This window comes from Mytilus californianus, unplaced genomic scaffold, assembly GCF_021869535.1.
Source record: "Mytilus californianus isolate M0D057914Y unplaced genomic scaffold, xbMytCali1.0.p SCAF_20, whole genome shotgun sequence".
NCBI classification, from domain to species: Eukaryota; Metazoa; Mollusca; class Bivalvia; order Mytilida; family Mytilidae; genus Mytilus; species Mytilus californianus.
In genome coordinates this window covers 8,489,962-8,505,856 of record NW_026262669.1, presented here as the reverse complement: position 1 = coordinate 8,505,856, position 15,895 = coordinate 8,489,962, and the positions used below count along the sequence as shown (strand labels likewise).

The following is a 15,895-nucleotide window of genomic DNA, read 5'->3' as shown; positions in this document are numbered from 1 at the left end:
GTATGATAAAACGAACTTATCCTACTCGAAAGAACTGGTGTGAGCAGGGTATTACTTACATTTTTTTTCAACGTGTAATAGTGTTAATTAAAGGAGGACGACATCCAACATTAATATTTCAAAAGCACTGCGACAGTGAGTGCGTTGCTGTGAATTTAATACTGAATTATATTTTATTATACCTTACATATATTTCAAACAATTCTATTGGGTAAAACGTTATCACGTGACATGGAATAATTCAGTTAATTTTCATTCAATTGCAAGGAAGAACGAATAACCCTAAAAATTTACACCAGCGTTGAATAACCCTATTATTCACCGGCGAATAACCTTTTTAGTTTGTTGATTTGTACCCATGGAAATGACGTCACAGACGTAAATAAACAAAATGGCAACGTTCAAGTTACAGGAAGCCCATTGATCGAGAGAAGAGGAAATAAGGCTTTTGACGTGCATCGTGTGCCGATGATATCTCTAATAACGGTCCTTTTCAGGACCATCAATATTTTACAAAAAGAATCTACCTTTGTTGTACATACGAGAATTCTAAGACACAAATTACATGTATTTTTGAACGTCAACTTGTGTTTGTTACTGACTCAAGTAAGGGTAAGTGCTTTTACAATGATCCAAAATGCCCTTCCACTGTTAGTTCGATCAGAGACATATAATACAAGAGATTCGCAACTCGGCGAAATCCCGTAATAACACGCGGCCACTAGTCAAACCTCGCGAGTTCTCCTTAGGTAATAAAGTCATTAATAAAAGTATTAAAAGTACTCGAAGTAAGGACGAATGTTTAAGCATAACATAAACTGTTTCAGTGTTAAATTTATCATAATTAATTAAATATAATTTGAGTACATATATAATTATTTATTTTAATGTAATTTTGATTTTAGATTTGTATTATTGAAAAAGAGACATAATTTGATATTGTATAAAAAAAAAACTGATATTAAATAATTAACACTTGATAAATTGTGTCAGAGTTCATTTTATTTGATAGTTACATAATGGGTTTCTATTGAATATACACCTGTCTCGGAGACATAATTTCACAGTGTGACATGTATATTAGGTTTGATTATTCGATGACCAGGTAAATCACGAACATGTTATAAATAATGAGTTTTAATTGACACCTTGTAAACAAGAAGTTGTCACACCACAGGTGTCCACACTCTTTCCAAAAATACAAGTCACAAAATGTATAATTAATTAATATGGAAAAAAACTTAATTTATTTGTTAATTAATTGTTAATCATGATAGGCTTTGTTTTTTATTCTTGATATTTATAAATTATTAAAATTTTATTTATTTTTATATTCCTCATTTATTGGGCTTTCATTGAAATTTTTTTCTGTAGGATTGTCGGTAAATGTTTGATTTCTAAGTGTTGTTTGACAGTTTTTTTGCATTGAGTTGTTTTTTTAAATGATTGTCGGTAAATTTATGGTTTCTTCATGTTCGAAGTGTGTATTGAGAATTAATATTTAAGAAAATTACAATTAATTTCTCATTTGAATAAAGCTTCATTCATGTGCACGCAATATGGAAAATTCCGATTTTATTTCGTGGGATGACGATCTTAATTTCGTGGGATGACAATCTTAATTTCGTGGGATGACAATCTTAATAGTTACGACTTAGATATACTCCTAGTTGAATAAACTGATAACGAACTCTTTGTTGATAGTGAAAAGGACGAAAACATAAGCGAGAGACCCACCAACAAAAACAATTGACAATACTGCATACATAGATGGATATGTGTGTCCTCGAAGCAACAAAAAATCTATAAAAAAAACACAGGTCATACATCAAAGCAACACGGAAGACACTATTTAAAAAGTATTTTATACACAGAATGAAAAATGAATAACAAAATGCAGGCTATAAATTTCATAGTGCACAAAAAAGAAGGACTGATTTAAGGAAATTTGTCCATGAACAATTTCAATATTTAGCCAGTTTAATAAAAAATTTCGGGTATCAATCAGAAAAAATCGCCACATTGTTGGATCAAATTTTACGAAAATAGTCTTGTTTTCACGAAACAACATTTGGGAGTACTATTGGCCCATAAAATTATATATTTATTAGCATATTTTCAAGTTTTAAGAAAAAAATTGGGAGATCAAATGGTTTCTACGGCAATAGGTGAAGTAAAATGGGCCGAGTTTTAACTTTGTTTGTATTTGATTAATCTCATCATTAGAACACATTTTATCAATAACAAATTATTAGAATTAGTTTTTTGTAACTTTTAAATATACTTGCATGCTTTAGCTGTGAAAGGTATCGGCATTATCCATTAGAAAAATCGTGAGGCGTAGAACCTTTTACACAACAATACGGGTTATTACCCATAAATCCATCGGATTAATCGGCTTTCCGGTGGCCACGTCATTTCATTGGCTGTTATATAGACTCTACTAGAGTTGCGAATCTCTTGTATTATATATCTCTGGTTCGATATAATAAAACAATTGTGGCCTCTTAGAAGCGATGAATATCCAAAATTGTCAACCCTTAAAAGTAATTTCACTTCGGGCTGCGCCCTCAGTGAAATAACCTTCTCGTGTTGACAATTTTGGATATTCACCTTTTCAACGGGCCATAATTGTATAGTATAACTTCTTTGTCGCATTTTCCCGTGATTTTCAAGTGCACCGTTTTTGGAGTATCCTGTGAAAGAATTTTTTTTTTTGTGATTTTATTATCTAGAGTATTCTACTTAGTTAAGGGAGGACACATATTTAGACCCATAACATAAAAAGAAGACCTTTATGGACTCTTTTTCTTGGGGGTATAGTTATGTATAGAGTAGAGGTTGAACACAGTGTTTACAATTTCACGGGTAATAAGGTCAGATCGATTGCATGTTTACTTGCAGTGTGAACGCAGTGATTCAGTATGTTCTAAATTAGTCAACCAATACTTGGTCATGTTTTATGAACACTTTAAAACCCTCGGCTACGCCTCTGTACATGAGATTTGTTCACTCGAGTAAACTACATGTAGGAGTAATATAAATGTTCAGTACATAGAATTGGATCGAAAATGTCTCTGTTTATCTCTCTAACAATTAGACGCAATTCATCCGTTTTTGTTGGAAAAAGGGGGGAGGGGTATATTAAATAAATATTTTAATTCCAAATTCCTTGAGAAAAAAAATTCAGAAAGGAAGTAAAAAGTAAGTGTTTCCACTAAATATAAGGGATTTAGATAAATTCTAAGTCAAGAACATATGTTTATCTGACTAATGTCTGATTATCATCGGAGATGTGAGATTTAGTGCTCACTGTTCTAAAGGTATCTGCGCTTATATAATATGATAATTAGTCATTAAACAGGAAAAATATTCTATATATGGGTCACGTCTGTGTTTATAGTATCATCACACGGTCAGTCTGGGGCTTTTGTGTCCGACCACATTTTAATTTATATATTATTGGTCTTTTTATACAGCAAACTTCTTTTCCTTATATATTTTCCCGCCATTCTCGCAATATTCAATTAATACCATATATATTACAGAATGCATTATCACATGTAATCTGTAATATAAATTCTGTCCTTGTGGGTGGTTTGTGTTTGTCTACTCAGAAACAAGGGGTATGTTTATAGCTAGAAATATTCTAGATTTGAATCAATGATAGTAAGAGTATATAGGTACTGCTCAGTTAACTAACTTTTAACCTGATTTTATCATCCAGAATCTGGTGTAAATACTGTACAGTGATATTTTATCCATAACGTTTGTCAATACGAAACTACTCAGAAGAGGTGTGACGTAGAGTTATATTATTCAACATCATCGTTTTTTTCCTCTAATTCTTTTTCCTTGTAGTCTTTAATTGCAACTTTACAGTTTACATTATGATATTATAAGAGTGTAAAGGTTAATTTTTATTGCCTATATTGGAAAAAAATATTGAAAAAAAACTTGTTTATTTTTGTTGTTCGTTGTATTGTATTTCAACAGAGACATATATTATATGTCTCTGATTTCAATAAACTATGTACAGCACACTATGACTCTGTAGACTTTTTTTCCATAACTGTCACTTTTTAGTTTAATATAAATATACAATACGTGTGCCGGAAAATCAAATCAAAACGGAACCAAGGACAGGGTGTTAGAAAATCTAATTGACTTCCGCTTCGTCGACAACTCCTCCTCACAAATGTGATGTGAATTTTACTGAAGAATCCCTGTTATTCATACAATGATTAAAGCTATTCTAGTATTTAATAATCATGGGAAACCAAGAATGTCAAAATTTTACCAGTTTTATGTAAGTCAAAGCGAAATTATTGCATTGTTAATTGTATCCAGCGTCATAGACAAAATTATGATTGGGATTTCCACAGACTTATCTTCCCGACAGTCAGGGATATAACTCTATAGGGTTATTACAGATACTTTCATGAGTTGTCTACTCTTTATTCCTTAAATTTTCTAAATCTGTAATAACACATGTTTGTTATTTGTAAAATAAATCAAAAATATTTAAATCTATAGTGGGCTCTAGGGAACTCTTGAGACTTTGCGCAGAAACTAAATACATAGCCTTGATAACTAAAACCATGGTAATTCAATGAGATGAGGCTTTTAAGGGATCAACTTAGCTGTAATAACAAGGCTTAGTTATTAAAGGAATGTAACTTATTATATGAGACACTTGGGAATTACTGGGAAGCTTGCGCAGAACCTCATTAGATGCTCTGGTCATTATTTCTTACAGTAAATTAAAATACATTGTAATTAAGCATGATGTATGTCTGGTCAAATGCTTTGGAGTGATGTAGAGAAGCTGTGATAACACCCTTTAGTTATTACAAGCATATTTTTTCTGTAATAACATAGGTGTAGTATGCATAATTGGCAAACTGTGAACTGTTATATCTTTCTATAGCTGAGTATACTTAAAGACAATAGTAATATCAATAGAACTTGTATACATTTTAACTAAACTAATGATGTATATTGTCCCTATGAAACATGTAACATACATATGTTATCACAGTTCTTTGACTTTTTAGTCCACAATAACAAATGTATGTTATTTTTCTGTAATAACCCTATAGAGTTATATCCCTGACTGGACTTCCGTCATAATTTGTCACTTATATGGAACCGCTAACGTTAATAACTTTGCCATGAGTGATTTTTTACAAATAAAAAAAAGACCAATATAGTGAGAAAAAATCTCTAGACCATTCAATTTGATTCACAATGACAATGTATTTAAACATGTGGAAGGGTAAAAGAGGACTTTGTGTACTCTAAATACTAGGGTAAGAACTAATGTCAGGAACAGATTCTCTCTTGAAAACTGGTGATGAGCAATTTTTGATGGAAGCAATGCAGGGACCACTTTCCAGACGTTTCTGCCACACAACCAGTTCGGCCATGTCGGCCATACCTAACTTTTGGCCATAGTACCAGTAGGCCAACCTGATGTCGAATTGGCCACACTATTTAATAATGTTCTTAACATAAATACAGTTGTCTTTCGTCCTTGAAATCGGTTGACTTGAAATTTTGGATGAGTCGAACTTAATTTACGGTCCCAAGGTTAACAAAAGCATTCAAATTGCATTATTTATCTCAAACTAATACACATATGTCAAAACATGACCTCAGGGATTTAAATGGATTGAAGAGTTCACCTAACAATACACATGTAATTATATTTCCGGTCACTGACCAGTGACCACTCTATTGATTTATGACATTCTTTTTCCACAAGGGTTTACCTAAGATTATCTGTCATTGCTATGATAAATAATTAGTGATTACAGTGTTCAGTCAGGGGACTTACTTAAATGAGTGATTTTCTAAATCACTGATTCAAGTAACATTATGTCCATAAAGATTGGAAGTAAGAGTTGCCTTTCTTTAATAATCACCTATTTAAGTAGTACAAATTAATCACTAGACTAAGTGATTTAATTTTATTGTAGCTTTAAATATAGAATACTAATGATCCAGGGACTAATTATGTTGCTAAAATTATCAGAACCAACATCTGTGTTGATAGGATGACCGGGTCATGTCAGGTGATGACCTTGTACTAAACCTAGGATAATGACATAAACATCACTTGTTTAAGTATCATACCTCAATTTCCTTCCAAAAAATCACTTCTTAAAGTATCATTATTTTAATAACCCCCACTAATTTCAACCCCCCCGAACAGTGAAATTTTGATCACGAACAGTAGAATTTTATTACATAATCTATAAGATGAAACCTTGAATTTTACAGGAAAAATAATCCCACTGCTGGGAAAAATCTGTTAAGAAAGTATCAGTTCATTATGTAAAGCCATTTTTATAGCATTTTTTCAACTAAAATAGAATTTGCAGCTAAATGATTGCATCAAAGGCATAAACCTTGCTGCTTAAAAGAAGCAAAAAGTTCATTTTTTTCAATTTTACTAATGAAAAGATATTATCTAAACCTATGTGTTTAAAATTTTGGTAAAACTACAAAATCACAATTTGTGACAAAACTTCGAATTTGCTACTTAAATAAGTGATTTAAAAATCACTTATTTCAATAAGTCCCCTGACTGTTATAGTTTATGAAAAATTATTTTAAAAGTCTGAAAAATAATAACAAGTAATCATTAGGGATTTCAACTCGGTGAATAATTACTAATTAATACTCGTTTCTTTTATTGAGCGATAATCGAGTACTTGCTCTGAAATATATCTACAACATGGAAACACAAAAATACGTATTTTAAATTCTGTGGTTTGTTGTACAACGGATGAAAAACCATCTACATAAGTATCTGGGACAAGGAATTACACACCATAATTAATAGCTCATTACCTACAAGTACTAATTAAGTGAAAAAAAATAATCGAATCAATATAATTTAATGAACATATGCACCTATTTAAGGAAAAACCATATCAAACAATAGTGATCAAAAGTATTTGGTAATCGTTAAGAAAACACATTTAATGTTTACAAAGGCATAAGGATTAGAGGCTTAACTATTCACTGAGGTTCACCATAGGATGCAACTAATTTCTTTTATTTGGAAACATTTTCTTGTCAAAGTCTTGCAGACGAAAATATTTGTTCTGACGGTACCGATGTGACAGAATGGCTAAGACATGTTAAGTTTAAAGTGTTAGCCTTGGTATACGTAAAGCCAACGTATTTTCAGAGGCATTTTAAATGACAATTTAGGTATAAAACCACTAATTCATAGCCCCATTGCTTTCTATGTTAAATTCTGCAATTTCAAGCATAAATGGCTACTTTATCTTAATTTCAAATAAAGTGGCAGTTATTTCATGTCTAAACTGTACCTTATGCTGACTTGTGCTGAAAAAATCAACATACCTTTAATTGCATATTAGAGCGTACTGGTTCCCGGAAGTTTGATAGTACAAAAACAGGAACTTCTGATCTGAACAACAGGCCAAATGAGCCCTCCTATTAAAATTTCCTATACTTCTTTATTATTCAAATAAAACTTTCAACAAGGGTTCTACAGTGACCCCAAGTCCCCAACCTTTCATTTGATACTAAAACTACCCAAATATTTCCACTATTGACAAAGATGCAGCTATGCGTAGGAACTATTTTGCTTAAAATATGTACTACTTTCTTGTATGTTCTTTCCGACCGGGCCTGAATTAGTGGTTCTATACCTATAACAGCACCAACTTTGTTATATTGACTTCTGCTTGACTTTATTTCCTTCTATGATCTTTTTTTAGCATAGAAAAACACATAAAGCTTTTGTCAAAACACTATATCACTGAATTCAAGCTCAAATTGGACTGGTATTAACATATGCGTTAAACAAAGAAAACTACATATGGATACTAATAGTGACAGATATGACACTTTTTCAATTTTTACCAGTTCTGATTTGTTAATATCTACTCAAATAACAGTGTTCTTACCTATATGTCTTATTTTTATCAGAGATTCTTCCTTGAATATAAATACAGTGGTCCAAACATAAAATATAATTGATAATTTTGTCCCCCCTTTTTTCTACATGTTGGAAAAGGAGAGTGATTTGGTAAAAAAAACCATACTTTTATGTATAAACATGGATCAACAAGAGCAATTTATGTATCTCCAAGCTAGACAACTTGCTAAAATGGTCATAAAATGCATTTCAAGTGAGATTTTGGAATTCCTATATAAGTATACACCAATAATCCTTGAAATAAATAATTCACCAAGAAACACAATAAAACATGAACACTCACTAGATAATATGACCAAAAACAATATTTATACTATAAACTAGTCATAATATACAAGTTTCATTGGTTTCAGTGTTAGATAATCCAAAAATTTAAATTTCAGGTAAAATCTTAACTGTGTGCATGCTAAATGACCAAAAAAGGCTAAAATACCTTCTTGTAGTAATTTGAGGGCTGTAATTTGACACTAAAATAATTGTTACATAAAAAAAATAATGTAACATGATTTCTGACAACAAATATGACCAATTTTCACTGTAAAGGGTATGATTTCTAAAAATAGAATTTCACATGCCTGTCAGTAATAGGTATAAAACCACTAATTCATAGCCCCATTGCTTTCTATGTTAAATTCTGCAATTTCAAGCATAAATGGCTACTTTATCTTAATTTCAAATAAAGTGGCAGTTATTTCATGTCTAAACTGTACCTTATGCTGACTTGTGCTGAAAAAATCAACATACCTTTAATTGCATATTAGAGCGTACTGGTTCCCGGAAGTTTGATAGTACAAAAACAGGAACTTCTGATCTGAACAACAGGCCAAATGAGCCCTCCTATTAAAACTTCCTATACTTCTTTATTATTCAAATAAAAGTTTCAACAAGGGTTCTACAGTGACCCCAAGTCCCCAACCTTTCATTTGATACTAAAACTACCCAAATATTTCCACTATTGACAAAGATGCAGCTATGCGTAGGAACTATTTTGCTTAAAATATGTACTACTTTCTTGTATGTTCTTTCCGACCGGGCCTGAATTAGTGGTTCTATACCTATAACAGCACCAACTTTGTTATATTGACTTCTGCTTGACTTTATTTCCTTCTATGATCTATTTTTAGCATAGAAAAACACATAAAGCTTTTGTCAAAACACTATATCACTGAATTCAAGCTCAAATTGGACTGGTATTAACATATGCGTTAAACAAAGAAAACTACATATGGATACTAATAGTGACAGATATGACACTTTTTCAATTTTTACCAGTTCTGATTTGTTAATATCTACTCAAATAACAGTGTTCTTACCTATATGTCTTATTTTTATCAGAGATTCTTCCTTGAATATAAATACAGTGGTCCAAACATAAAATATAATTGATAATTTTGTCCCCCCTTTTTTCTACATGTTGGAAAAGGAGAGTGATTTGGTAAAAAAAACCATACTTTTATGTATAAACATGGATCAACAAGAGCAATTTATGTATCTCCAAGCTAGACAACTTGCTAAAATGGTCATAAAATGCATTTCAAGTGAGATTTTGGAATTCCTATATAAGTATACACCAATAATCCTTGAAATAAATAATTCACCAAGAAACACAATAAAACATGAACACTCACTAGATAATATGACCAAAAACAATATTTATACTATAAACTAGTCATAATATACAAGTTTCATTGGTTTCAGTGTTAGATAATCCAAAAATTTAAATTTCAGGTAAAATCTTAACTGTGTGCATGCTAAATGACCAAAAAAGGCTAAAATACCTTCTTGTAGTAATTTGAGGGCTGTAATTTGACACTAAAATAATTGTTACATAAAAAAAATAATGTAACATGATTTCTGACAACAAATATGACCAATTTTCACTGTAAAGGGTATGATTTCTAAAAATAGAATTTCACATGCCTGTCAGTAATAGGTATAAAACCACTAATTCATAGCCCCATTGCTTTCTATGTTAAATTCTGCAATTTCAAGCATAAATGGCTACTTTATCTTAATTTCAAATAAAGTGGCAGTTATTTCATGTCTAAACTGTACCTTATGCTGACTTGTGCTGAAAAAATCAACATACCTTTAATTGCATATTAGAGCGTACTGGTTCCCGGAAGTTTGATAGTACAAAAACAGGAACTTCTGATCTGAACAACAGGCCAAATGAGCCCTCCTATTAAAATTTCCTATACTTCTTTATTATTCAAATAAAAGTTTCAACAAGGGTTCTACAGTGACCCCAAGTCCCCAACCTTTCATTTGATACTAAAACTACCCAAATATTTCCACTATTGACAAAGATGCAGCTATGCGTAGGAACTATTTTGCTTAAAATATGTACTACTTTCTTGTATGTTCTTTCCGACCGGGCCTGAATTAGTGGTTCTATACCTATAATAGCACAAGCATTCGAAACAAAATCTATTTTATTTACTAATATGATTAATCAGTGATGTCTATTTAATTTTCAGAAAGAGGTTCTCAAGAAGATCAATTTTATATAAAGAAAACAGCAATATTGTAACAGGAAACCGATTAGTCGAGTATTGTTTTGGCATTCGATCCTCGGTACTACAGAGCGATACTCGAATACTAGAGTACTCGTTGACATCCCTAGTAATCATACATTTATGAGCTTGATTGTACATAAAGTAGAGATTAAGACTAAGTGATCAAAACTACTCAATCTGCGTCTTTTAATCTTTTTGTAATTTATTTTGAAGAAAAAGATTGAAATAAAAGAAAATGAAAAGAAATCTAAATTTTCTTAAATCTCTTGTATACATGGTATATGAGAATGAACAATTTTATCAACTTTAAATAATGCTAAGATCAATTGTAAATTACTCTCTCGGCTTAAAACCACAGGAATAAATTGTAACTGTACAAAGAAATGAATAAGAGACGAAAATCATATAATTTTATTATAATAATAAAGAACATTATTTACATACAGATACATCGATCTCATGACCAGAATATCGATCCCCTATCCATATTCATCTGGACTTATTTTAGCCTTACCAAGCTAAGCAAGAGTTCTGACCTTTGGTCTGTCAAACTTCTGGTATACGTTTGAGTCGAACTACAGGTATCTCAAAATATTTTTCTGGTCCGGTTGACTTCAAGATAACGAGAGTCCACTGTATAAGCATTACATGTTTGGACAGAAGTTTGTTTTGAAAAGGAATATAATTTAACAAAAACTCATATAATGTCAAACAAGTTTTGTTTAAAGAATTGCTGGTCATTGAAAGTGTCTAACTTACCAATGCAGTAATTAACAAATTTTAAGTTCTAACTTTGTACTTATTTTTTTTTCCCTCAGCCAGAAGATTTACAGCAACAGATAATCCGAGAAACATTCCATCTGGTATCTAAAAGAGACGATAATGTGTGTAACTTTCTAGAAGGTGGAACGTGAGTAGTAAATATAAAAATAAGAAGTTGTGATATGATTGCTAATGAGACAGCTCTCCACCAGAGACCAAATTAGTAGAAGTTAACAACTATAGGTCATTGTACTGCTTTCAACATTGAGCAAAACCCATACTGCATGATAAGCTATAAAAGGCCCCGAAATGACAAACATAAAACAATTCAAAAGAGAATAGTAACAGCTTGATTTATGTACAAAACAATTAATGAAAAACAAATATGATATACAGCAACAAAGGACAACCACTGCATAAAAGGCTCCTGACATGGGACAGCACATACAGAATGTGACTGGGTTAAACATGTTTGCCAACATTCTTGTTTATGGTTTTCTTTTCAGATTGATTGGTAGATCAGCCTCCATGTACAAGTTAATATTCAGACGTTTTGCATGCTATGTTATATTTTATTTGCAGATTCATTGGTCATGTTGGTAGATCAGCTTACATGCACAAGTTAATGTTCAGACATTTTACATGCTATGCTATATTTTATTTGCAGGTTGATCGGAGGGTCAGACTATAAGTTAATATACAGACATTATGCTACGTTATATTTCGTTTTCTGTGTTGACTCATCAGAAAGTGAGCTGGGTATTTTAGATTTGATACAGGTTTGTTGATTTTTAAAATTTTGAAGTTTTAGCCTGAATAACTATGGATTATATTCCAAGTTTACATTTTCATTGAAAATTCTCAAAATACATTTTTGTACATTGATTTAAAATTGAGGATAGCTCATTTCATTGAAAACCATTGCATAATAATTTTTGCTAGACTACTGGTTGTATCTGTTACAAGTTAAACAGAACCGCAGTAATTCCTGCAAAAGCAAGCCCCTTATAAGAAATCTCGTCTCCAATCACTTGTCATTAGGGTAAATTAAATGGCCAATATCTTAGGTTTACTGGCTTTTTATCCTTAAAATGTACAAGACATCTATCAGTCCTTTTATATTTGTTTCTACAGGGTTTAACTGGGTAACAACGTTACAATCTCAGCAAAATATAAATAAGCTATTCTTAAATTAAAACTTAATTACCCTATAATCAACAGAACCAAATGAAAACAAATAATGCATCTGAGTACATGAATAAGTTATACTACTTTTCCTATGTCAATTGCAAGTGTTAATATAAAGATGTATTTCTAAAACCAACCCCTCAAAGGATGCCCTGTCTGCTAACAGATAGTTGACTGACTTTTATTCACTTTTTTTGCTTTGTTGCTACAGATTGGGCCTTCATTGCCTTAATGCTTACTGTTACTAATGAGAAAATGTAAAAACTTTTTAAAACTATTTCCTAATAAATGTAATAGCATCAAGGTCTTGACTTAAATCAAAATCACAAGGTTTGACAACTTTCTACTGATATTTTATTTTTGGCAATTTTAAAAACTAGGTGGACCCACATCTATATAATTCATTATATTGTTTTAATAGGTGATGTACACAAGACAGAAAAAAATACCTATAGTTTTAGAGAGAGAATATGACTAGGTTTCGTAGTGGTTCCCAAGGCTTTCAGAAATCAACTGGACATTTGTTCCATTAAACCATTCTTCTTAACTGGACCAGACTCTTTTTTTAAAGAACATTTACACATATGATTTGGATAAAATTTTACTGGTTATTTGGTTCAGTAATGCATATCACTTAACTGGACCAGACAAATCTTTACTGGCTTTTGCCCATTGTCCAGCGACCTTGGGAATGACTTTTTTATGTGAAGTACTATAATTCTGTTTTCGGGATACCTACAATTTTTGGAGAGAATTTAAAGTTTGTGGCTATATTTCAGTTCAAAAGTTTAATATACATGTATTAACTGTACAAAAAAATGATAATGTTTATAAAATTATAAGTGCACCAACTTTCAGTTTTGAGGTGACATCACGTAGAGATGTGAACAACTGCCAGGGGAGATAACTGCAGTTAATAAACCTGCTCAGATTACTGACCTTAATCTGACTTGTACTAGGTCGTGTAACAGATCATTGATAAAGTATCATTTTGGAAGGAATTATGTACAGTTAAATAAATTACACATTAGGATTTTTTTTATGCAAAATGTTGAAGAAATTATTATATAGGAAACATTGAAAACAAATGTCAGCATGTCATTAGTTTAGTTCGTTAGAAAATTATTCTTTGCAATATTTCTGAACAGCCTTAACCTTTATGAACCATTCAACTGTTCATCAAAATATATACATAAAGGCAAGTAACATAAGTTTTGTTTGCATAAAACCTAACAGATGCATATTTTTTCAAAGTCGAAAAGAAATACTTCTCTTTTTTGCTATAGTTCGTGATATATTTGCATAGGAAACAGTACTAAATCTTTCTATATTGATCTTTTTATACAGGTGTTTGTAGAAACATTAGATAAATGCTTTGAAAATGTATGTGAACTGGACCTCATATTTCATGTTGATAAGGTAAGCTTGTCCCAGGTATGACTGGATACCAGTTTTTCACAAGTATATCTAAAGACCACTGTATAATCTTAGCTAGATAAACCAGATAAGTTGTGGTACTAATTTAAGATGATCTTACTTTTTTCTTTAATTCATTAAATTGTATATAAATAAGAAAAACCTACTTTAATTTTGATAAAAACAAATATAGATATTCTTAATAGAAAAGATGGTATATGGTGTATTTATACACAACACTAAATGAATATATACACACACTTGCCAAACCAAAATCAAATAAACAGTGCTTTTATTGTTATTCTTTATCTCAAGGTCCAAATGAGGCCTTTAACATGACACAAAAGATCATTCTCAAGTCCAAATGAGGCCTTTAACATGACACAAAAGATCATTCTCAAGTCCAAATGAGGCCTTTAACATGACACAAAAGATCATACTCAAGTCCAAATGAGGCCTTTAACATGACACAAAAGATCATTCTCAGGGTCCAAACAAGGCCTTTAACATGACACAAAAGATCATACTCAAGTCCAAATGAGGCCTTTAACATGACACAAAAGATCATTCTCAGGGTCCAAACAAGGCCTTTAACATGACACAAAAGCTCAGTGCAATACAACATGATTTCTGTGTTAGATGTCAATAATACTATACTTAATATGAATTAAAGAACACATGTAAGACATGTACATATTGTTGTAAAATAAAAAAAATTTCCAATTAAGAAAATTTTCTATTATAGACTAGTATTATGACCAAAAGTAGAATAAGAGTGTAAAATATACAACATGGCAATGAAAACTCGACACAATTTTGATCTGAATTAGTCTGAAAAGGGGGATTCAGAATTAGAAAAAGAGTTGATCAATGTCTTTCGGTTAATGTTCATACATTTTCGTTGGACAAATTTAATACTTTCAAAATTTTGCTGTGCATTACTAAAGATCTTTTGAATTGACTGCTAAAAATGATGTGAAAATAATAAAAAGTCGAAGGGTAAAAAAAAAGAAATTCTTAAACAAGGCAATTTAGAGCTTACAATATTGTATAGACACAAGTCTTTTGTTTAAGACTGTATGTTAACTTATAGATATCTTTTGATTATTAATGTTTGGGTGCTCTCTCATTAAGGTATACACCACATCACTTTTTATTCACTGAAAGTTTTTAATGTTCAGACATTGAATATCAAAATGACCATTTCAGCCAAATTCATCAAAAAATTAAAAGCTTGTTTTATACTGGTTATAGGTTCATTACATTCTTGGTGAGCTTGTTATGGGAGGAATGGTTCTAGAAACAAATATGACAGAAATTATGACCAGAATAGAGGAACAAAATAAGTTGGAAAAGTCAGAGGTATGATCCAGTCTTATCTTCTTATTTAAATCGTACCACTTTCATTCATACTGTACATGTTAAAACCAGACCTGGTCCTACTCAGACGAAAATAAAACTGAAATATCACTACTATTTAGATACTGTTTAATAAAGATACTCAGTTGAAAAACCAAAACATGAAAAGGAGAATGTTAAATTAAGATGAAAAGAATCAGGTCTGGTAAAACTAAGGTGTTTTGTTTTTATATATGGACAAAAATAGATTCTGAACTAACCATGCACCTATCTATGTAGTTATTCATATTCAGAATAGTTAAAACTTGTTCATTAATTGTGGCCCCTTTATCATGTTTATGGAACAGTTTAAGAATAATTCAGATGTAGTCTAAGACCGATTAGTCTTTGTCAACTCAGGCCAAACAAAAGATATGTCTGTTTACGTTTTCTTCCCTCAGAAAAATGGGGTATAGTATGTAGAATTTTGTTTTTATTTTGATGAATATTCTTATATTGAGTATATTGGAACCATATGCAATTTTGTCACAATTGACCACTGAAAAAGGGCAAGCAAAAAAAAACTATAGGGTAGGCATTTTGAGTCATAAAAAGTAGTGTAGGTTGGGAAGAGTAATAGAGAGAATACTGACATTAGGAGGCCTAGGTGTAGGTTGGGAAGAGTAATAGA

At 31.2% G+C, this 15,895-nt stretch overlaps 1 protein-coding gene across 3 annotated transcripts in view; it reads left to right on the top strand.

Annotated features, from left to right (window-relative positions):
• Positions 1–4,167: 4,167 nt before the first annotated feature.
• The window catches only part of LOC127731757 (AP-3 complex subunit sigma-1-like), a 29,207-nt gene continuing 17,479 nt past the window's right edge, over positions 4,168–15,895 (top strand). Inside the window, exons 1-6 of one of the 3 annotated variants that reach the window (XM_052240604.1) lie at positions 4,175–4,309; positions 10,462–10,558; positions 11,319–11,410; positions 11,930–12,041; positions 13,798–13,869; positions 15,121–15,256. In XM_052240604.1, the coding sequence (XP_052096564.1) occupies positions 4,272–4,309; positions 10,462–10,558; positions 11,319–11,410; positions 11,930–12,041; positions 13,798–13,869; positions 15,121–15,234 (525 nt within the window). In that variant the 5' untranslated portion in view covers positions 4,175–4,271 and the 3' untranslated portion in view covers positions 15,235–15,256. Of the gene's footprint in view, positions 4,310–10,461; positions 10,607–11,318; positions 11,411–11,929; positions 12,042–13,797; positions 13,870–15,120; positions 15,257–15,895 lie in introns of those variants that run through there. The other 2 variants (XM_052240603.1, XM_052240605.1) reach the window with 2 other exon arrangements.